This window comes from Ambystoma mexicanum, chromosome 3q (genome assembly GCF_040938575.1).
Source record: "Ambystoma mexicanum isolate Mex_15411 chromosome 3q, UKY_AmexF1_1, whole genome shotgun sequence".
Lineage (NCBI taxonomy): Eukaryota > Metazoa > Chordata > Amphibia > Caudata > Ambystomatidae > Ambystoma > Ambystoma mexicanum.
Genome location: NC_090926.1, coordinates 1,263,110,841 through 1,263,134,881, shown reverse-complemented (window position 1 = coordinate 1,263,134,881; position 24,041 = coordinate 1,263,110,841). Strand labels below are relative to the sequence as shown.

General features: G+C 47.3%; 1 protein-coding gene across 3 annotated transcripts in view; it reads left to right on the top strand.

The window, feature by feature from the left end:
- The window catches only part of SLC44A2 (solute carrier family 44 member 2 (CTL2 blood group)), a 427,809-nt gene that overhangs the window by 376,378 nt on the left and 27,390 nt on the right, over window positions 1–24,041 (top strand). For all 3 annotated transcript variants that reach the window (XM_069604292.1, XM_069604291.1, XM_069604293.1), the window contains exon 20: window positions 3,873–3,961. In XM_069604292.1, the coding sequence (XP_069460393.1) occupies window positions 3,873–3,961 (89 nt within the window). The remainder of the gene's footprint in view (window positions 1–3,872; window positions 3,962–24,041) is intronic.

Sequence of the window (24,041 nt, the reverse complement as noted above, 5' to 3'; positions counted from 1 at the left end):
CTATTGTTTTGTTGAACTAAAGCTAGCCATTCCATTCCTACTTTTGTTTATACTAGTGTGAGGGTCAGCGATGTTTTGACACTGGGCAGTTATTCTTTAGTCTTACTTTGCCAGGCAGGGCCACCTTTGTTAGGTTAGATGGCCATTTCTCTCACCCCTCTTGATTTAATAAAAATGGCACCTTTTGAGAAAACTAACTTTTGTGTCTGTCTCGCATTTCTGACTCCTAACAGATTACAGGGGTTCTAGTCTTCCAAGACCACGGCTTAGTCCTTGTGTCTGGCTGTCCAGCAGCTCTCGGCATCCACTTGTAGAGGGAGAGGGTTTGGCCCTTTTTACCTTTTACACCTGCCATGCTAGGGGACAAACGCCCCCCAGGAAGCAGCAACCATGCCATTCTGCATGGGGAAGAGGCTGTGGTGCCTTCACCTTGGCGGCACCCTCTTAGCCCCTGGTGCAAAGCTTCTGTGAAGACTACTTTATTCCCCACTCACCAGTAATGGGGCGGCGATTTCACTTTTCAGAAATGAGTGGTTAACACCATGTCCGACACTTGGGCCTTGCAGGTTGTACATCAGGGTTCTTGTTGCCCCCTTTAGTCATGCCCTCCAGACCCTCATCCTACCAGCCCTCTTTTCCCTCGGGCCCCTCTGGTGTTGGAGAAGGTTTGCCAGCTTTTGATACAAGGTACAATAGATGCCACAAACTGGTTCTGAAGAAAAACTGGACCTTGGGCCTCATCTTAGTTCAGCGCCTAATAAACTAGTTACTGCGCAAGGACAAGTTCAAGATGGTGACTTGGCCCAGATCCTCCAGGCTCTCGATCTGCAGAATTGTTAGGTGTCCCTGGATCTTCAGGATGCCTACTTCTATCTTAAAGATGGTTCATGTCCTCCATTCCCAGGAGCAAGGTCCGGGCTCTGCCTTCCTACGCTTGCTGGGTCTGATGGCTCCCTGCGTTCTTGTGGTGCTGGAGGCACGTTTGCACATGAGGTTGCTTCGGTGGCTTTTTCACTCAGTGGTCTCGGTTTCAGGGGAACCTGTCGGACCTTTTTCAGTTCTCGAGACCTCGCATGGTGGTCCCTGATAGACAAGTTGAAGGAGGGCACTGCTTCAGCAACACTGGTCTCAACTGGCAGTGTTCATGGATGTGTCCTTGGAAGGCTGTGTTGCTCACCTGTTAGATCCGAAAATGAGCAGACTGCGGTCCCCCTTAGAGTCTCTGGAACACATCAGCTTGCAGGAAGTGAGGGTGATCAAGCTAGCCATGGTTGTCTTCCTCCCCGCTGACAATGGCAAAGGGGTACTGGTCCTGACAGGCAGCACAGTGGCCATGCATTACCTCTAAACACGAGTTGGTATATGGTCCTTTCCTCTATGCAGACAAGCAATGAGACTGTGTTTCTGGACTATGAAGGACACGTTTAACAGCAACCCATCTAGCTGTGCTGGAGAACGGCATTGAGGGTGCCTTGTGCAGGCAGACCTTGGCCTCCTATGAGTCGGAGCTATGCCAGGAGGTTCTGGAGAATAGCTCCTATTGGGCGACTCCTCAAGAACACTTTCTTACTTCCAGTATGAACAGGAAGTGTGAGTTCTACTCAAGGTAGTTGTATTTGTTGGGAAGCTCGGAGGGGACAGTGTGGTACCTGAAGCTTTTGGACAGGTCTATCCTCCCCCATTCCCCATGGTGCCTCACATTGAGTGGACCTGCTCTTAGTCAGAGTGGCAGGTTCTTCACCGAGAACTCAGCAGCCTGAATCATGATTGGCTGCTGAGAGGCAAAGATACAAGCAAAGGGACTTGTTGGTTGACGTCCTGGATGAACTTCTTTTAGCTGGGAGACAGCCACGAACTGCATTTTTGCACACAGGTAGTGTAAATTCTCGGCCTCGTGTCGGTAGATGGATCTGGACTCTCACATGTCCCACTTTTTCTGTTTTAGATTCTCTGCAGTTTTTTGCCCTGGGCGGGTGTCTAGAATTGGGAAACCTACAACTGTGCCTTTATAATGCCGACTGCACATTTAATGTGCAATCTGCATTATAGAAAATTCTGACTCCCATTACTGTGACCAAGCGGAGCAGGGGTTGCGGGTGTGTCCCCCCCCCCCGCTCCCTTTGGTCGCTGTAATGGGCGTTGGGATTTGCAAGGGTATCCCCTGCATATACTGCTGTGGTAAGCGGGGGACAAGACCGTTTTTAGAAAAAGATAAATGACCCCGCAGTGTCATCTCAGACCCACATAAGTGGGAGGAACTAATGTCGCAGAGATAGTGGGGAGTCGGCGGTGCACACAGAATTGTGCCATCGTAAAGATTAGTGGGGGTGGGAGCGGGTAGGGCAAAGCGGGCCTGGGCATGCAGGCAAAAGTCTATCTGGTCACTGTGCCGTACCGTAATTGGAGTCTGCGTTTTCATCAGTGGAATTACGGACAGCGCAGTGATCACATAGATCCGAGATTTGCACTGTGAATGCGTACTTGGATGCCGGTTCAATCTTTAAAAGAACCTCTGAGGAAGGCTCTTTATTTACGACCCCCACTGTTATGCACTTATTGAGGGGATTGGACAACGAGTTCCCCCAAGCGCGTTTGTTCCTGCATGGGACTTGAATTTAGGGATGACTTTCTTGATGGATGCTGTTTGAGCCCCTATGTTCATATTAGTTAAGGTTGGTAACGGTGAAGGCGATTTCTCTGGTAGCCATGAATTCTGCAACGTGGGTAAGTGAGTTCCAGGCATTTTATGTTAAACGACCCTACTTGATTTTTGCCAAAGAGAAGGTGATGTTGAGACTGGGGCAGTTCTTTCCTCCTAAGATGGTCTTGGTCTTCCTTCTCTCTCCACAATATCCATCTTTGCAGATTTTTTTCCACTGCCTCACCCTTCCAAGGAACGGGAGCGATTCCATAGGCTGGACCTGGTGCATGCTCTCAGTTACATCTCTCAGGCAAGGGACATCGGGAAAGATGACCAGTTTTTCATGGGTTGCGCTGGGGCTCGTGGTGGTACGGCTGTGAACAAACAGAACCTGTTACGGGGAATCATTCTCTACATCCTACAATGCTATGATCTGGCTGGGAAAGATGTCCCTTGGGCTCATTCAGTCAGGGGGCTATCTGCCGCGGGCGGCTATGTGGGTTATGCTGCACAGGTTTGCCAAACATTACTTCTTGGCTTCACTGTCTGGGCAGGACGCTTGTTTCGGCAGAGCGGTCCTCCATAGTTTTTGGGCCTAGGTGGCGTCCTCCCACTCTCCTCCCTTCTTCAGATCCACATACTAGTATGACAGTCAATCATAAATGAACCATCCATGGGATGAAGTAATTTGTTAGAAGAAACGTTATTTGCCTCTCTGAAATATTCTTGTGGATAATGTCCCCCCCCCACAGATTCCTCATCACCCTCTCTACCAGCACCCCTGAGACATGGCTCGTACACCTCACCTGGTCTGCAGATTCCCCAGCAGTGATGTGCTAGAATAAAAGGCATAACTGGGTGTCATGGGGTGCGGTACCTCTGTAGATACTGGCCCGCCGTCCAGTCCGACGCATGGAGGCGTTGAGCTGACTGAGGCATACCATGCACCAAGGCGGCAGAAAGCGTTCCAAAGATCGGTTGCGCTGGAGATGGAATATCATAGATGAGAATCTGTGGGAGAACCATCATAATGAACATTACTGACCGGTAAGTAATTTTGTTCTTCACTATCCTCTGCTATAGTCCTTGCGGCAGAGTAATACTATCACCATTATGACCGGTTCCTTGCAGGTTTATAGTTCGATTGTAATGACTGATGCATGTAGTGTGTGTTTCTGGTTGTGCACCTCATAACTACCCATCACTTATTGTGCATCTTTTTTGTTTCCAGGAATCTTGTCATTCTTCTTCTTCACTAACCGGATAGACGTCATCAAGGACACCTCTCCACCCCTTAATTATTACTGGGTCCCCATTCTGGTGAGTACTTGCTCCGGGTTATGGACCATCTCTAAACCCCTTTGCTTTTCAAAACTAAAATTGCAAACCATAAAGTGTGGAGTTGGTTTTGGTTCAATCGAAATACAGACTGGCAGCATGAATCTATTACAGATGTGCGTGCTGTGCGTTCTTCCACCATTCCGTGTCTGCAACTAGAATTATTCTATTTTCTGCGATGGTCTGAAAATTGTGCGCACCACTCATGAGTGTGCCATAAATACCACTCCCTTATGACCTCACGCGGAGCCCTACATCAGCGGATGCCACGACTTCCAGAAGTACATATCACAGGGGAGAGGGCTGATGCTGACCTCAGGCTGACTTGGAAATCCACTCTACTGATCTCCAGATCGGCACAGTGGTAAGCCAGCTTTGGGGTTCAGATCTCTTTAGCGGGGACCCTTCGTCCTCTTCAGGGTCGTGTTTGGGCTTCTCCATTTCCCGGGGCCCACATGCAGGCCTTGCACTTTTTTCACTAGCTGTATTGAACCATTGGCCTCTGTTCGGTCAAAAGACTAATATTGTGGTTGATCGTTATTGTTAATTTTGGGGCCCGTGAACCTCACAAAAGGTGCATTTTATAAATGCATTTCTTTTTTTTACCATACCTGTAATCTTTGTAGATATTACTTTACACCACTTTGCTAAAAAAGTACATTTGTACAGATCTAATGGGTGGACCTTCCTTTGTCATTTATTTATCTGAGCTGTTTACTGTACCTTCAAACGTCCTTTACGTTCGGAAGAGTTGCCCTGACTGCTCAGCTGTGCAACCTCTTGTGAGTCTGGAAACCTCAGAGGAAACTTGGATAGGATTTTCATATTTATGATAAATCTTCCTGACCTGTGTCAACCCCAGAACCTTTTGATTTGACTAGGTAACTATTTGACCTTGTCCCTAGGTGAAGGGGAATTCCCCTCCCCCTCACCTAGTCTTTTACTCTTTTTATGGGTGACCTTTTTATGTCTCTCCATAGTGTATGGTTGGAGTTATAGTTTCCTATAACTTTTGGCTTAGGCTGGGTTGCCCCTTTGGTCTCCCTTGTTAATTTCTCTTTCATGTACCTATGTGAACTACTGTTCCCAAGTAGTAAAGAGCGATTTTCATCCCCTTTACATGTTATGTAGTGATCCAGCACCCCCCACCTCATGTGGAGTGCTGAGGGGATACAATGTATCCCCTTTCATAATTACCTGGTAACATTTGGTTAAAATTGCAAGCTTGCTTGAATGGCCGGTGGCAGTGTAACAACTTTTCTGGAGCTTGTGGATCTGCTTAGATCACATGCACTGCGTAGTCCGACCTCTAGTGGTAGTCGCAGAGTATTACAAGATTTGTCAAAAACGGACGTCGACAGGGCGTGTTAGTAATACTATCCCTAGTGTGGTGTGTACTATACCCATGGTCCGTCACGCATAGAGGTTCCTCAGATTTTTTTTAGTTCTGCCAAGTTAGAGTTTCTTTCCAGTCTTATGCCTTTCATTACCTGAAAGTTTGTTTGTAGACTTCACTTTCTATTGCCTGCTCTTGCCACAGAGTCAACTAACTGCTAGAGGGCCTTCGGACAACTCATTCGTCGACTACCTGACTGAATCAGCCCTGACAGTAGGGAGACGGGCGGGGGGGGGGGGGAGTGGTCTTCATACTGAATTTTTAGAGAATGCATATTCTGCCATCCCCTTTACTCGCCTAACTGCCCTTTCCATTAATAATGGACAAAACACTAAAATTCTGCTATACCTGCCATTGAAAATTCCTGTGGAAAGACCTGTACCGAGTGTGCAATTACTGTCTCCCTAGGGATCACCCCGAAAAGCTTTGCAAGTCCTGCAAACGTTTCTGCTCAAGAGAAATGCACCAATTGTTGGGCCGTTAACGCGATGGAGGCCGAAGCCTCCATCAACGTGACGGAGGAATTCAGCGATGGCAGTATGTGTCCTTCGTGACGCCGAAGGTGAGCAGGGTTCTTTCGAACCCCATGTGCCGGCACCTGACAAGATGACCTCCGGTGGCCATAGCACACACATATCCAAGAACATTAAGCACATACCCCATAGCTGACATTCGACAAAATCGAGCGTCGAGGACCACGCGGTGTCCGCGGAAAAATCCTCAATATCTTCTGTGTCGGACACAAAAAGGCCCTCCTTTTGCATGCCGAAAAACAGGCGGCGAAAGGCGCATCAGTGTCCCCCAAACAAACGCTGAAAATTAAAAAGCACATCCTTTTTAAACACCAAGTCTCCAAAAAAGTCAAAACTCTCAACGCCTTTGTCCTCCAAAAGCATGCAGGCTTTAGATTTGTCTTCCCCTGTAGACAAACTCTTGGGCTATACATCACAAGGGCCAGGCACCCTCCCAAGCCACCCCTACCGTGTCAGGCTTTCCATCTTCATGTGACTATACTCCTCAAAAGTTTAACAGAATTTTAGAGGATGTCCTGCTTTGTCGACTTTATGGACAAGCATCCAGAAGAACCAATGTCCCTTAGAACCAGGGGCTTCAACACATCAACCCTCTGCCCAAAGACCAAGTCTTGAGCCACAGCCTAGCAATTCTGCCCTAGGCCACCCAGGTCCACCTACCAAGACCCCTCAGGTCATATATCACATGGGTGTCTCAGGGTCACAAGACCCTGGCTCTCAAGGAGACCTATGTAGTTGGGACCAATATTACAATGATGTCATCTACGTCATCCAATACAATTAACTGCTGCTTAAGTTTTCCCAACACTTTTGTATTGACATGCAAGAGGCACAACTGAACTAGTACTTTGTGGAGGACACTGTGGGATGCCGGAAGGCCGCCACTCAGTCCATCGTGCTGTTAGTCTGTACAGGGCTGCGTGACTTGTCTTTGGCCTCAAGCCCAGGGATCGTATCTCTCCAGCACTGAAATCTCTCCATTGGCTCCCAGTGGCTGCAGGGATCAAATTCAAGACCCTTTGCATTGTCCACAAGGCCTTCTGGGGCCAACATATCTCCAGCTTTCTCTTCTGAAGTATCTTCCTACTCGAGCTCTTTGCTCTTACACCTCCAACTCCTTGAGGGTCAATCGTTTTTCCAAGCAAAGAGCTGGTGGCAGATCTCTCTTCAGCTGGCGCCTCCCTCTGGAACGGCCTCCATGCCTCTCTGAAACATGAGCAGAACCATCTCCGGTTCCGGAAGATGCTCAAGACTTTCCTCTTTGCTTCTGACTTCTCTCTTCCTCTGTCCTGCTGATCTCCTGTGTCATTGCACTGGTTACATGGCTACCCTCTGAAGTCGGGTCCAGGTCCCTGCCACCCCAGTTGCACACCTACACCGCCGCCTGGCAACCCAACCCAGAACTTGGGGCTGTATCTGGTCCCCTACAGTGCCCTTACCTGCACTTGCACTGCCACCGGTTCCCCGCACTTCCTTTTTCCTGTTTTTTGTTGAGCATATGTTCTGCACTTCTCGCCCGTTCCCCTCCCTGCACTTGCATGATTTCAATGTCACTGGGCCTGGTAAGATTGTTGTCCTTTTCCCTTTCCATGCCTCATCGCACCGTGAAACACTTGTGTATCGGCGCACTATAAATAAAATATCATAACATACAAAGACGTATACAGCCCTCCCTACTTGCGCCTAATCTCACAAGGTGGTTAACCCCAGAATAGAGAAATTATTCAGGCCAGTGCCCACAGACCTTCTGTACATTAGGGGTCAGCAAAAACCTGATACTAGTTGTCGCCACTTACAGAAAGAGGACGGGCACTCTTCTGGCATCGGCTGAAGCCCCACCAGAAAAAGAAAGCAAATAAATCTATACTTTCAGAAGGAAGATTGCCTCCTCAGCAGCATATCAAGCTAGAATCGCTAGCAACACTACACTTCTGGCTAGTTACAGCTGCCACAAGTGGGATGACGTGGAGCACCAGGTTGGAGTCGTTCCAGAACCCCTAAAATCGCAATTAAGCACTATTGCAGAGGGCAAGTAGGTATCAAACTGCAGCCTCAGAAATAATCTTGATGCAGCAGATAATGCAGGCTGCATCATCGCAGAAGGCACGCTCATCAAGCTCCATGCCTGGCTCAGTCTGGTTTTAAGCTCGAGACTCGGGCCACCCACCATAACATGCCGGCGGAGCCCAATGTACTTTTCGGTAAAGCTCTCGAAGACGCCCTCAAAAGCACAAAGGATTATGATGCTCTTAAATCCCTTGGCCCTTTAACAAACAAACAAGCCCTATATGCAACGGGGCTCCTCAAACTCCAGAAGGTTTTGGGGTCAAGGTTCACAACGCTCTTCCGGATACACTCAAGTCAGACATCTTCATCTTGCGGCCCATCGCAAGGACAATCTTCCTCTTCCGGTTTCCAAAGAGGAAATAAAAGCTCTAGAGGACGAGGCAGATCCTCACCTGGGAGAGGCTCCACCCCTCCTAAACAATGCACCGGTGCAGGTCCCCGCCCATGCCACTCCAGTAGATCGAATTTCACACTTCAGCCACGAATGGGAGGGAATGACGTCAGCCAAAAGTGGGTGTTGCCCACCGTGGCATGCAGGTATTGCATCTAACTATTACAGAAACCACCCAACCGCCCACCAAAACAACGAAAAATGACATCGGAAGAGACGCACATACTGTTAGAAGTAAAGGCAATGCTGGAGAAGGACGCCCTAGAGATCGTCCCAGCAGATCAGGTAAACAAGGGTATTTATTCAACATACTTCCTTATGCCAAAGAAAGACCTTTCAATGCGCCCAGTACTAGATCTGCGCCCTGCCAACAAATATGCCAAACCCCAAATGTTTTGAATGACCACGCTCCAAGAAGTAATCCCCCTCCTAAAACGGGGGCACTACATGGCAACATTGGATATGAAAGATGCATACTTTCATATTTCAATGCTCCCTGCGCACTGGAAATATCTGTGTTTTCAAGATGGTGGGAGTGCACTACCAGTTCAAATTACTCCCCTTCGGCATCGCCTCAACGGCAAGAATATTCACAAAGGTGCTTGCAGTAGTGCCAGCACACCTGCCCAGAAAGTCCATCCCAGTATACCCATATATGGACGACTGGCTAGCTACCGGGGGAATCGCCTCACATTTGTAAACAAAATACACAAAGAACAATAGACCTTCTTTTCAATTTCTGCTTACCCATCAACAAAAAGAAATCTGCTCTAGTGCCCAGCCAAATGAAACAATTTCTGGGAGCAATTCTAAAGACAAAAGAGGAGCTTACTTCCACGTCAAACAAGAGAGTACAAAACATGCTGTTGAAAGTACCTCACTACAAGGGAGGTTGCCAGATAACTGTACGCAAAGCAATGTGCTTGCTCAGGATGATGACCTCATGCATTCACTTGGTTCCACACGCGTGCCTGCGCATGTGCCCAATGCAGGAATGGTTAGTAAAACAATGGTCTCGGGCAAGCAGTCAGTGGGCGATCTTGTGGTGGTTTCGCTAACCCTGGTACAGGCTCTTTGTTGGTGGTCCAGGGACGACCTGCTAAAAGGAAAACAGTTTTGCATTCCACCTGCACAATCGATCCTAACTACAGACGCCTCACTTGCCGGATGGGGGCTCACTTCCTTCACCACACAGCCCATGGCCAGTGGACACGTGCTACAACCCAAAGACTCATCACTTTCCTGGAACTTTTGGCAGTCCTCAAGGTTCTTCAAGCCTTTCGACAACATTTTACAGGTCAAACAGTGCAAGTCCTTACAGACGTCGCCACTGCCGTGTTCTACATTAACAAGCCGGGAGGCACACACTCTGTCCAATCTATGCCAAAAGATAGGGAAGTGTGCACTCAAGTGGAACATGTTCCTAACCTCTCAACACGTTCCAGGGGAACTCCATTCTTTGGCCACAAGCCTAAATGCTCAATACCCAGACTTCGCATCCAGGTTTCCCCAACCAGGGTCCAAGGGAACACCCTATGGATGAACTGGTCAGAGACATTTGCTTACACTTTTCCTCCTACATCAATTCTCAGCAGGATTGTGCACAAGATGCACCAGGAACAAGCAACTCTAATTCTGGTTGCTTCTATGTGGGCGACACAACCTTGGTTTCCACTTCTGCTCAAACTGCGTTGTGCGACCCAATCAAGCTCCCGTGCCTGTACAACATGCAAACACAACCCAGTGGAGCATCCCTCCACCCACGCCTACCTACAATCAATGAACTTGGCACTGAAGTCATAGAATTTGGTCACTTTAATTTTCCACAAAGGTGTATGGATATCCTTAAGAAGGCACTGAAACCCAACACCAGACACTGCTATTTTCACAAGTCAGAGGTTTGTGATATGGTGCACATCACAATCACTAACCCAACAGAATGTTCCCCAGCTACCATTCTACATTACATGCTTTGCCTACTAGACTCCGGCCTCGCATTCAGCTCCATCAAAGTACATCTGGCGGCCCAGTCAGCTTAAAGCACTTCACAAAACAAGGATTCCTGGTGGAAAGTTCCTGTCATTAAAGCATTTATGGAAGCGGTAAAGAGGCGATACCCTCCAATTTCCAACCCTCCTCTAGGTTGGGATCCTAATGTCGTGCTCTCAAAGCTCATGGGTCCACCTTTTGAGCCTATGCACAAGGCCAGCCTAAAACATCTGACTTACAAAACTGCATTCCTAGTAGCTATTACCTCTATAAAACGAGTCAATGAGCTACAGGCCTTGTCTGTACAAGACCCTTTCTTCATAATCCACAAGGACAAGGTTGTCCTCAGAACACATCTTAGGTTTTCACCTAAATTCATCTCAAAATTCCATGTTAATCCATAGAACTTCCTACCTTCTTTCAAAATTCAGCTGAAAGGAGCCTCCATACACTTGATGTATGGAGGGTGGTCTTTCACTATGTGAACAAAACTAAACCTCTATGTCATGAATCGCAGGGTGAGCCCCCTATTGGGCCTCATGGTCCCTGTCACAACGGACTTATACACATTAATACCTCCAATATGGCTGTCCAACGCATTCCCTTCTCGCTCCATGCGTTGGACGTAACCTTTCTCTATTTCTAGACCACGCCTCCACGGCTCCGCGCATCTCCATGCTATTGCGAAGTAGCGGTTCTTCTCCTTTCCACTCCGCTTTCCCTTCCTCGAACCCCCCCCTCAACCCCCCCATTTTCGTCTTCCTCCTGGATTCTAGTTCTAGCGAACTTACCTTGCCTCCTGGATTCCTAGATTCGGCCTCCTGGAAAACTGAACGCATTCTGGATTCGGCAGAGACACAGGCTGCCTTCTTCAAAACCCGATCCATCCGAAAGAAGAAGGCATCCAAGGACACCGGAAAAGAATGGATTCAGGTGAGAAGGGGGGGAACTCCTTGACACTCTAAGGAAAACAAACCAACTCTTCGTTTCCATACACCTGAGAAAAAGGGTGATCACATCAAAAAATGCCTTTTCAAAATGGATAGTCAAATGCATACAGCTCTGCTATTCCCCATCCAAAAGAGTGTTACCTTTCGCTCCCAGGGTTCACTCTACCAGAGGTACAGGATCTAGCTTTCGTTGCAAACGTCCCTCTAGATGCCATTTGCAAAGCTGCTACATGGAGTTCATCCATACTTTAAACACAATATTGTTGCATTGACACTCACTCCAAAACAGATTCACAGGGGGGACAAGCGGTTCGAAAACATCATTGCCGCTTCTCCAGATACCGCGTGTTAATCTATGCAGAGCATGTGATCTAAGCAGATCCACAAGCTCCAGAAAGGATACATTACTCACCGTAATCATATTTCTGGTGCTTGTAGCTGCTTAGATTCACATGCACCCACCCCTCCCGCCCTACTGGAGTAGAAGGCGCATAAATGTGGTTATCACTGTTTCTGCTTAATCACATCTGTACTCACGCTACACTTCATGTAACCTCATGTCAGAAAAAAACAATCTGAGGGACCTCGACGCGTGTAGGACCATGGTTACAGTACACGTCACACTAGGGATAGTATTACTAACATGACTTTGGAAAACAAATCTTGTAATACTCTGCGACTACCACTAGATGTTGGACTATGCAGAGCATGTGAATCTAAGCAGATGCAAGCACCAGCAAGAGGATTACGGTGAGTAATGTATCCCGCATGAGTTTGTCATTATTACTCGCAGGCTGTAAATTCGGCCTCGGCAATGCATAGAAGGGCCACCGTTTTTCCTCCTTTTTTTGCCATGTCTTGTGTGCTTGCTGTGTCTGCAGTCTTCTCCTGCCATTCTAAGTGGGAACGACCTCAGTGGAAGCTTTGTCTTCGCCGGAAATGGCCCTCCACCTCTGCCAGTCAGTAGAGAAGAATGAATGATAGTTCGGAGCCATGTAGGGCTGCCAGAGTGGCAGTGTCGGATGAAGAAATCCAGGTTTCAGTGATGGCCAGAAGGTCTAGGGGAGGAGAGCTGGCGTGAAGGCAGTCAATGATAAAGGAGGTTTTGTAGCTTACAGACTGAGCATTCTAGAGTGCAGTGTTCAGTTGATGGGGTACAGAAGAGTAGCGTCTGAGGAAGAGAGGCGAGGTGGATGTGTGTTGGAGGAGCTATGGTTTCCTCGTCAGCTTTGTTTGTTGTAAGTAGATGGAAGAGAGATGGACTAGTGGGAGTTTAGAAATGTGAGTCTCTTTTTAGGAAATGAGCAAGTTTTAGTGTGATTGGAGAAAGCGTTGGGAGTGGTGAGTAGGAGGAGCAGGAGCATATGCGTTACAGGTGAGTAACACAGTGGGGAGATGCAGTACAGTAATTAAGAAGCTTGAGATACTCACCGGTGCAGCAGTGGGGGAGGCAAAGGCTCAGGCAAAGAAGCAAGGAAGCTGGTCAGCGACAGGTCGGCTCAGAGGCAAAGAAGCTGGTCAGCGGCTGGTTTTCACCCTTCACTGGGACACCCCCTATTCAGAAGTGATGAAGCACGGTTTTCTCACCTCGTCGCCTAGTCCATCGGTGGTTACTCGCTCTGATTTTGTCCCTGTTGTTGCTGTGATGAGGCAATTACTTTGATTGGTGTTTCCAGAGGAGTTCCTGGGGTAGGACCTGAAAAGCCAATTTAGGATTAGCAACGTTACTCACAACCACAGCAACTCTCATAAGTAGCATAGACTAAATGGCAAGGCTGAACTAATGCAGAGGGGGGGCAGTGTTGTGCAGTACAGTTAACGCTTAACAAAACCGATAAACAAAAGTCCCACACAGGTAAGTTATAACAAATAACAATTATGAATGATGTTTCTTTTTTTTATATAATTGTTTCTTTTGAAAATGTTTTAATAATTTTGTAAAGACTTGCGAGTCATTAACAAATAAAAATAAAAAAATAACAAAACAATCATTTATTAATAAACTACAATAAGGCACATTTTAAAGATTTCACAGTAAATAAAAATACTTTTACACATATATCCAACTCAGTTTGGTAACCCACTGTGGGTGGGTGCCGCCTGCTCCAAAGGCAATACCGGCTCTCCGTTCTCACTAAGAAGAGAGCCCTTATCCAAGCCCGCATCTCTGCGGCCTCTAACAATTCGCCGAACTCTTTAAAATCTGCAAGGAGCTGGCCAACCCTGCTGCAGTCTCCACCTCTCCTGTCCCCTCCCAGGCCCTCTGCACGGCACTGGCCTCTCACTTCATTTAAAAAAACTCAGGACATCCTGTCCTCACTCTCCTCCTATCACCTCCACTCTTCTCTTCCCGGCTCTTCCTCTGGCCCTTCTGCAGCCATCCCTCCTTCTCTGCCTTTCCCCTTTTTCTGCTGATGAGGTTTCGAGACAAGTCCGATCTATGAAAGTCTCGTCAAAACAGGTCCACCCCTGTTCCTCAAACTATCAAGGACCACATCGACTCCCTGGCGCCTGCCCTGGCTGACTTCTGCAATCACTCCTTCACCTCTGGAGTCTTCCCATCCCCCCTCAAGCACTCCCTTGTGCACCCCCTTCTTAAGAAACCCTCTTCCGACCCCTCCTGCCCGGCTAACTATCGCCCAATCTCCATCACTCCCTTCCTGGGCAAGCTCCTGGAGAAACTGGCCATCTCCCAGCTTAATCTCCATGCTGAATCTGTTGGTAGTCTTCATGACCATAAGTCTGGCTTCAGAGCTGCCAGAAGCACGGAAACTGCTCTCCTGAACATCCGTGAGGACCTGCTCTCAAACCTTGACTCTAACACCCCTTGTGTTCTCATTTTGCTCGACCTCTCTTCTGCCTTTGACACTGTCAACCACACCATCCTGCTCAACCATCTCCTTGATAACCTGGGTATCACTGGTCAAGCTCTGGCGTGGCTGACCTCCTTCCTCTCCAATTGACCCTCCCAGGTCCAACTGGGTTCCTTCCTCTCTGACATCTTTTTCTCTACCTGTGGTGTCCCCCAGGGATCTAACCTCTCCCCCTGGCTGTTCAACCAGTACCTGGCCCTTCTTGCTCACCGCATCGCTGCTCTGTCCCAATTTTCAGTGCTATGCGGATGATACCCAGCTCATTTTCAGGCTACCCTTGGCCTCCTCCTCTCCTTCCCTCATCTCTGACTGTCTGTCTGCTATCCAGGAATGGTGTGCCGCCAGTGACCTCTGCCTTAATGCCAGTAAGACTGAGATTCCACTTACCGGCACACCCACTCCCTCCTTCCCTGCAGCTCTCTGGCCGGCCTCCCTTGGCCCTCTTCCTGCTCCTACCTGCAAGGCAAAAGTCCTTGGTCATCTTCGACTCCACACTCTTTCCCTCCTCACATATCTGACGTCTCTAAGAAGTCACACTACCAGCTACACCTCCTCAGAGGTATCCTTCCTTTCCTCTCCTTCCACCAGAAGCTCACTGTCTCCAGAGCCCTGGTTCTCTCGAAGCTGGCCTACTGTAACAGCCTCTATCTAAATCTTCCTGCCTCTTCTCTCCGCCCTCTGCAACTCATCCAGAACAGGACTGCGAGACTTGTCCTTGGCCTCAAGCCCAGGAACCGTATCTCTCCAGGACTGAAATCGCTACACTGGCTCCCAGTGGCTGCGAGGATTAAGTTCAAAACCCTCTGCATTGTCCACAAGGCCTTCTGGGGCCTTGGGCCAAAATACCTTCAACTCACTCTTCCTAAATATCTTCCTTCTCGAGCTCTTCGCTCATCCGCCTCCAACTACCTCAGGGTCAGCCGCTTCTCCAAGCAAAAAGCTGGGGGTAGATCTCTCTGCAGCAGGGGCCTCCCTCTGGCACAGCCTTCCTGCCTCCCTGAAACTTGAGGAGACCCATCTCCGGTTCCGGAAGCACCTCAAAACCTTCCTCTTTGCCTCCGCTTTCAATCCCTCTTTCCCCTGCTAAAATCACTGAACCTGCACTGAATCTGCAACTGGGCCACTCACCGATCTCGGTCCTTGGCCCAGCCACTCTTCCCTGCACTGCCTACCTGCACCACGGGACTGTCTCCCGGCACTTACCTTGCACATGCCACCAGCTAGCCCTATTATTTATCTTGTATTCTACTTACCATGTACTGCACTTTCCTTGCATTTGCCACCAGATGGCCCTATTATTTATCTTGTATTCTACTTACCATGTACTGCACTTTCCTTGCATTTGCCACCAGATGGCCCTATTATTTATCTTGTATTCTACTTACCATGTACTGCACTTTCCTTGCATTTGCCACCAGATGGCCCTATTATTTATCTTGTATTCTACTTACCATGTACTGCACTTTCCTTGCATTTGCCACCAGGTGGCCCTATTATTTATCTTGTATTCTACTAACCATGTACTGCACTTTCCACTCTCCCCTTCCCCTTGCACTTTTCCCAGTCCCCCTACCCTTGCACTTGCACGATCTGAATGACACCTGGCCTAGTAGGATCGTTGTCTGTCTCCTCTTGTTCCCCCCCCCCTGCCTCGTCGCGCCTTGAAGCATTTGTGTATAGGCGCGTTACAAATGCCATATCATATATCATATCCTAACACTCTACTTTAAAATCCAAAGCAGTTATTCACACAATAATTACATTAATTAAAGTAGGAAGGACAGATGTTAAGCACCTTAGATTTATAAGGGACCCAGCATCAGAAGTCCAGCCCTAACCTTTACAAAGTCTCTGGGAGTCTTTTAGGTGTCTCAAAGGGTTCCTGAGGAAAGAGGCGCGTATTTAGGAGGGCCCACTCAGCAGGTGTGGGTAAAGTACTGAAGCTCAGTTAATGCAGGTCGAAGGCATTATGTGAAATGGGGACTGGAAGGGTCTTAAGTCACGTTCCTGCAAAAGGAGGAGCACATACCGCCACTGTGGTTCTCAAGGATGACCCACCGCCCTCCTGGACAGCCCTGGAGAGCACTACAGTGAGAAGGGCTTTATACCTAATGGGGAAGGGGCAGTTCAAGAGATGTGTGGTTTCTCGGGCACCTCGAGAAATGGTTCCAGTAAATCACTGAGGAAAGCAAGTCTCACCCTACTGATAGTCATGCAGGGTCGTCGGGTCATGAGTTTGTGGGTTTTCCCCACCCCTTTTCTTTAGTTTCATCTGGAGACCGTAGACTGTAGCGGGTGTGGTGGTTCGAAAGAAGAAGTCAGACACTTTGAGGACATTTTGGTGTTCTTTGTATCAAATTAAAAGAATAAGGCCCATCTCTCCCTATGACTAAAGGGAATACTGTACCCGTCTAAATTACAGGTGATTGTCCTATGTCGGGAAGTCCAAAGTAACTCTATCCTCCGTCCAAGCTTACTCTCGTTGACCCTACCACTAAATATAAGTAAAGAGAAATGGGCCACGAAAATGTCTCTTCTTGTCATGCCACTTACCTGGGGTGCGGGGCGCATCTGCAGGTCCCGGCGCTTCCCGTCCTGGCGCATCTACCCCCGATACAGGTTGGGGGGATCTCGGCCATCTGCGGCTCATGCCGCTTCCGGGTTTTCCCGTTCGCATGGTTCGCGCAGGCGCGGAAGGCCGTGTTTCGCCCTCCGCGCATGCGCCTTCCACAGAGCGCTTGGGAAGTTGCAAGTTTGCTTCCCAAGCCTCGTTTTGGGCGTGTCAGCACCCGGGGACAGCACGGATTGCGTTCCAAGCCTCCCGGGTGCTGCCTGCCCTATATTAAAGGATAGTTCCGGGACTTTTTTTTTATTGTTCCTACGGTTCGGCCATGTGTTTTTAAGCATAAATCGGTAGATCGTAGAAAACTTTCCTATGGACCTTACCCGACTTTTCGTCCATTAACGCACTCGAAATCAGCCGCCATTTTGTGATAATCCTATCATTTCCCCCCCATCGACCTGGCTCACCTGCGTTTGCGGCACTAAATCATATCCCCCACCCCTGAAACAGACTTTATCAAAACATTCATATTCCCCGCCTCTATCCGTGACGTGACTGTCCTGCGTAGGCAAACGCGCCCAGGCGTCTTCTACGCGACTCCACACAGAACCCGGAAACCAACACAGATCAGCTCACAACACAGCGCGCCACAATTCGGAATATGAAACTGTACTTTTAAATCAAACCGCAAGATTGTAAATTTGGTAAAGTACATTTATTTGACATCAAATGTTTAGAGAATATTCAGCGATTTGCATTTTTCTTTGCTCTCGATCCAAAATAGTTTGTCTTGAGGCAAGCGATGTTCGTGTGCAGTACACAGGGTGTTGGTTTACGATAAAATAAGCTCTTCGGTCGCACTGATAATCGCATGGCTGTTCCAACAACGAGGCACTAGGCCACCACAACGGTATGTATGTTGCATCTAGCCATTAGTACCGCGTAAGGGCATACTTGTACTTGGCGATCGTCCCATAAAATGGTCAGGGTGGTAACGTTGTTCACGCGGAGAAGCAACTGGCGGTTGTAAAAGCCATCCGCCGGTGTCTGGTACTCGTGACACATACAATAATGAAGGATGTACCCGTTTTAAAAACATAAAAAATGAAATTAGTCTCACCATCAGATCTTTATTAAAATTATTCATTTTATATATTAGGTCGGGAAATTATTTCATAGCTAGGACAGTGCAACTGGGTATTATACGTCATTTCCAGTAACCCACCCCCTCTCCTCCGCCTTTTTCAGAGCCGCCTGAGCGCCAGTGGACCACTTCGTCACTGATGATATAATATGGCATTTGCAACGCGCCTATACACAAGTGTTTCAAGGCGTGGCGAGGCAGGGAGGGGGGGGGGAACAAGGAGAAGACAGACAACGATCCTACTAGGCCAGGTGTCATTCAGATCGCGCAAGTGCAGGGGTAGGGGGAAGGTAAAAGTGCAAGGGAAGGGGAGGGGGGAAGTGGAGTACAAGGTAAGTAGCATAAAATAATAAATACATAGGGCCAGCTGGTGGCGAGTGCAAGGTAAGTGCAGAACAAGTGCTGGGAAGGGGGGGGCTGTAGGATACTGAGACAGTCCCCCAGTGCAGGGGTTGACAGGGAGGCAGTGCAGGTGGAGAGTGGAAGGGCCCAGGACCGAGGTCGCAGACAGTGGACCAGTTGTAGCAGGGGAGAGGGAGAGAGAAAGCAGAAGCAAAGAGGAAGGTTTTGAGGTGCTTCCGTAAAAGGAGATGGTTCTCCTCAAGATAGTGCGCGGTACAAAACAATATGCCACATAGAACGAACAAGTACAACTTAACCCGTCTTTAAAGCTACTGTATAGTAATTAAATTGCGGTATAAACTCATCTAAAGAGTTACTTACATTATATTTGCATTTTCCATTGTGTCTGTGCGTAGGGCAGCCCCGAAATACCACTCCTTCTATGCCGACGTTATTTCTTCTAATGAACAAACATTAAATGGCTTTCGTTTCTGAAATTATATTCATTATCGTTTACGTTATTGCACCACACCCCCAAAAAAGTCTTTCGGGATGGTCTCGGCCTGTCAAGGTCAAATAACAATAGAACCTTATACTGAGTCGTGGGCCATTCCGGCACCCGAGCAAAAAATCAAAGCAGCTGACCTTCACTTTGAACGAGCACACATTCCTAGTTAGCTACATTCAGTGTAAGGCCATCTCACAGGACTTGAAATTTACACTCCATCTTTGCATTTTGTCTGCGTGCATTTGCAGCCCCAGTGAACCATAAATACAGAGACATTCTATATTTTTTGAAAAATGATTTATATTACTGTTTGGTTTAATTTAATGCGCAAATGAACAAGGTTGGATAGACACATTGCATGTACACTGAGCAATCACTTTTATTTACACAATACATAGCTACACATATTCAATGGGCCTGCGACATGAGGAGACTCCAGAGCAAAGTCACAGGTGACACCCGGGTGGTTCGCACAACTGCACGGTGAAGGGAGGGGCAACGGTGGAGAGACACATTGCATGTACACTGAGCAATCACTTTATTTACACATTACATAGATACACATATTCAATGGGCCTGCAACATGAGGAGACTCGAGAGAACAGACAATCAAATTACAATCATTTAAACCGTGATGTGTATTTCTCAATGAGCTCTGCTTTAGGTGGACATGGAACAGAGGCAATGTTGGGTGGCAATGCAGTTGTCCCCTGCACAGGTTCGTTCACAACTCCATGTATGTGCCTATCTAGGACATCAAGAATAAGTCTCTCAATAAACTCATATTGCATATCCTGAAACACTGGTTTGATCACCCATTGTTTACTTCTTTTAGTGAAGGCCTTATTGTAGCGAAGCGTCCCTAAAGTTCCGGTCGTCCTACTTTGTTGACGGCCAACATTATGGTTATGTGCCAAGACTGCTAGAAGAGTCCGATTTATCATGCCCTCCATGCCAAAATGCAATCGTTTTGGCCTGTACTTTAGGCACATATTGTGGAACACCTCCAAATCTCCTGTGTGGCAGAATTCCGTGAGTCCCCTCAAATCTCTTGTTATAGTGTTATCAAATACAATCTTTTCAATGGCTTTGTGAGTGTGTGATGAAGGAATCAACCACTTCTTCTTCCGTGCCTCCTCCTGTGGACAAATGGCCATGTTCACAATTGTGGAAATGTTGGTTTGTGGTCCAGCGGTGAACGTTGCTACAGTGTAGCATTACTGACCGCCATTTTTCCAGTAGAATTTCCAACGACCCTCCACATGTTTTTGAGCTCCACCAAAGATGGTTGCTGATTGACTTGGACCACTGTGAAATACCTTGCATATATTTTTTTTTACCTGCAGCCGACATTTTTTTATTGATTGTTTGTTTTTGCAAGATGCCATACGTCAAATTGGTGATTTATATTTTTGTACTCTTCTCTCATTGTCTTGTGAATTGAAACGTGTCTGTCCGTGGCTATCAGGTCGATCACCATTCCCCGCGATTGTAGTTCTTGCAATGATGCTACAAAGCCAACTTTCTCCATGGCCACTGAGGATGTACTTTGTGACACCTGCACGACCACCGAACTCACAATTTTCTTACTTTCCATGTCCTGAAAGTGGTAGGTGCAGTACTTGGCTGAAAATCCTGGGCTGTCGCACTGTCCATCACCGGCTAGCCTGAACCGTTTGCCCGCGAATGTACTATCAATAGACATTTTTTCCATTCTCCAAGCTTCGCTAATGGCTGGAAATAGATAATCGATTTGGTATTTGTAGAACTGAGTTTTCGCAATTAAATGGATTCCCACAAACTGAAAGAAATACTCAAAACTTGAACCACTAAAAAGTGCGGCCGCTGCACAAAGTAGATTGCCTGCTGGCAGTTGCCCCAGCATGGGTTGTGCAGACCATGAGAAAGGATGATATTTTGTACAGGTGGCATGTATTTTAAGGTTAGTGCCTCGAATTGCACGAGTCACATTAATCAATGGCTCCCCACATACTTCCCCACCAACCGAATGCCCACATTTCATCCTAATAATATCAATCAAACAACTATCGAATACAATGAATTTGGCCTCTTTCCTTATACTGTCACTCTGCATCCCAGCTGGTTCGGCCTGTAACGTTGAGGACATGTCACTCACATGAAAGGTAGAATCTCTGATATCGTCTTCCGCTATGTTCAGTGATATTGATGGTGTTTCATTGTCGTCCACTTCATTCTCTTCCATTGCAACATCTGTTCCTTCTCCGGCGATGGGTGAATAAAACAATTTCTTCAACTTTCTCGCGGTCTTAGTTTTTGCGGGTGTGGATTCTGTGAATTGATCTCCGACTGCATCCGAACTACCAGGAGGACATTCACTATCAATGGCTGGTGGTGGTATAGCTCCGTTGTCAATCACTTCATATTCTTCCCATTGGCACGATGCATCTCCAGTCTCAAGTCCCTGCCAAAAGGTTTGACAAGCAACATCTCTCGTTCGCTTCACTGTCTGTGTAGATCTAGTTCGTACACCCACTCGCAACTAGAGGACAGATTGGAAAAGGGATGTTCAGTTTAAACACAACTTACAGTATTGAACTATTAACAGTGAAAAACAACATAATATAGTGACCAGGACACTAACCTTCTTTTGCTTTCTTTTCTTTGAAACTTTCTTGCCTCAAACTTCAACATCAGGACGCTGTTGCTCCGACTCGTGTGTGCATGTCTCCACTTCCTCTTGCGCTGCAACGACTATATTTTCATGATAAGCACATCCATCACGCACTGACGCTCCATCGACTCCCTGAAACATAGAACTTTCATTAGTATGTATAATAATATTGAAAACACAAAATGTACTTGGGGACCAATATCCACGTACATCTCAATAGCAAAACACGAATGAACGCATTGTGTAGAACATTCAAGCGACAATTATTCACGCATTGTTGATCTATCTGATTCTAGTTAGATGGAACTGTCAAGATCCATACCTCGGGCTCCGCATAGACTTCCATTGATGATATTATTGAAGATGACGCTTCAGCAACTCCCTGAAACACAGTAATTGCATTAGTATGGTTTTCTATTTTGTTAAAAAGAACAAACTTTGTGCAGGCGTCAACGGCTCATCTAAATAGACCTGCACAAATGATCAGTTGTCTAAAATAAGTAATGGATATCTAAATATGATTCGATTTGCTCGATCGTTGGAAGTGTCACCACCCAGAGATCTGCATCAACTACTAGGGGTGATGTTCTTGTAGAACATTGCGCCGACCCGTAACTGCATGCTCCCCCTTCTTCTTGGACTAATGCTCCATCGACTCCCTGAAACATAGGACTTTCATTAGTAATGAACACAATATTGAAAAAAGAAGACACATAGGAGGGCGACGACAGAAGGACATACCAATGGCTAAAAACGAAAGAAACATTGTGTGTAACAATCACGCTACAAGAATGCAAGATCTGATGATCTCCATCGATGGAACTGTCCGGAAACGTACCTCGAGCATCTGAGTGACATCAACGGTTGTCGTCAATGCGTTGGACTCCTCAGCATCTCCCTGAAAGACAGTACTTGCATTATTTTGGATAACAATAATTATAACTGAAAACAAAGACTAGAGGACGAGTACTAGGGTGTACCATTAGGTAAAATAATTACACGATAAATTAAAACTATTGATTTACATGCCCAAAACAAGTCAGTGGCAGAATAGCTAAGTAAGATTACCCGATAGGCGCTTGAAGTGGCTGATGACTGCAATAACGACACGGATGGAGAATCTTCCGCCTTCATATTGAGTGGATACATAAATGGGGAAATTATTGTTAGCTAATGCTACACACTACCGCAAGGCCGAGAGCTAAATCCGTAAACTTGACTCACCAGTGGAGGGATGTGGACGAATAGAGTGGGAATAGCGGTTGAGAGCAATTTTCGCTTCGCTCGCGGTGTGTTCTTCTTTATTAGCAATGATGTGGAGTACATGTCTGAGCTAAAGTGCCTGCTGCAGATGCGGTATCGATCACCCCTCTTGTCCGCAAAGACTTCTAGGACTCTACTTTCAAGCTCAGACGGTGGATATCCGCAATATCGGACCCATTCTCTTATCTGATCTATTGTCTTAGGGAAAACATGCATTATAGTACCTTCAGATTTTTTATGGGTCTTCGAAGGGCAACCGCCAATGGAACAGGCAGGCATTGTGGAAAGTTCTGAAGTAAAGATCAACAATTCTCTATGAATACCAATGTGTTAAATTAAGTGACACATAAAAGGTTCAATGCAAGGTTTGTTTTGGTTCTTGGAACTATACACGTTCTTCACATGCGGATAAGTATTTGAATAACTTTAAAAAAAATAGAAAAATAATTTGACTAAACTCAGAACATGTGACTAGTTCCTTGCATGTACTGTCTTGAACGAAAAGAAATTGGACGCAAAATGATTATGGTACATGGCCTTACCTTGACGAACAAACAGTTAGATGCAGGGATCAGAGTAGTTTCTTGTCGTAGAACAGGGAGCAGTTCACAGGTTGCAAACTGACGAGTTTGCTCGAAGTGGTCACGGAAGTTCACAAAGACGAAGAGCAGATAACCAGCACCTTCACGGGTTGACTAGCAAAGCGCAAATAAGTTCTCATTAGAAATATGAAGTGGGTTATAAAGAATTCGAAACAGGGGTGTGTTTGTGAATGAATGACGTGAATATGTCGTGGCATTATGCGGTTTGCAGGGGGGTGTCCAGCGTGAGGGGGGATGCTTGGCAGGAGACACGGGGTCTGGAGGTAGACATGGGAACAACAACCCATGCTCTATAGACCACTTTGAAGTGTACATGGTCTTTGGCACCTCTTGGCCTTTATCGCTCCCTGACAGCTCCACTTGCCAGCGCAAGTACCCCGGTGCGAACTGCCTTTGATAGGGCGGGGGGGTGGATTGGGGCTGTGGTCGTGCAGACAAGACACAGGAAGACTCGTGAATGGAGACACACTTATGTGGATTGCAGGGGGGCGTCCAGCGTGAGGGGGGATGCTTGGCAGGAGACATGGGGTCTGGAGGTAGACATGGGAACAACAACCCATGCTCTATACACCACTTTGAAGTGTACATGGTCTTTGGCACCTCTTGGCCTTTATCGCTCCCTGACAGCTCCACTTGCCAGCGCAAGTACCCCGGTGCGAACTGCCTTTGATAGGGCGGGGGGTGGATTGGGGCGGTGGTCGTGCAGACAAGACTCGTTTGCCGCAGGGCCTCACCAAGGAGAGGCCATCTAACTGCATGTAAGAGGCAGGCTGCAGGATCTAGTACAT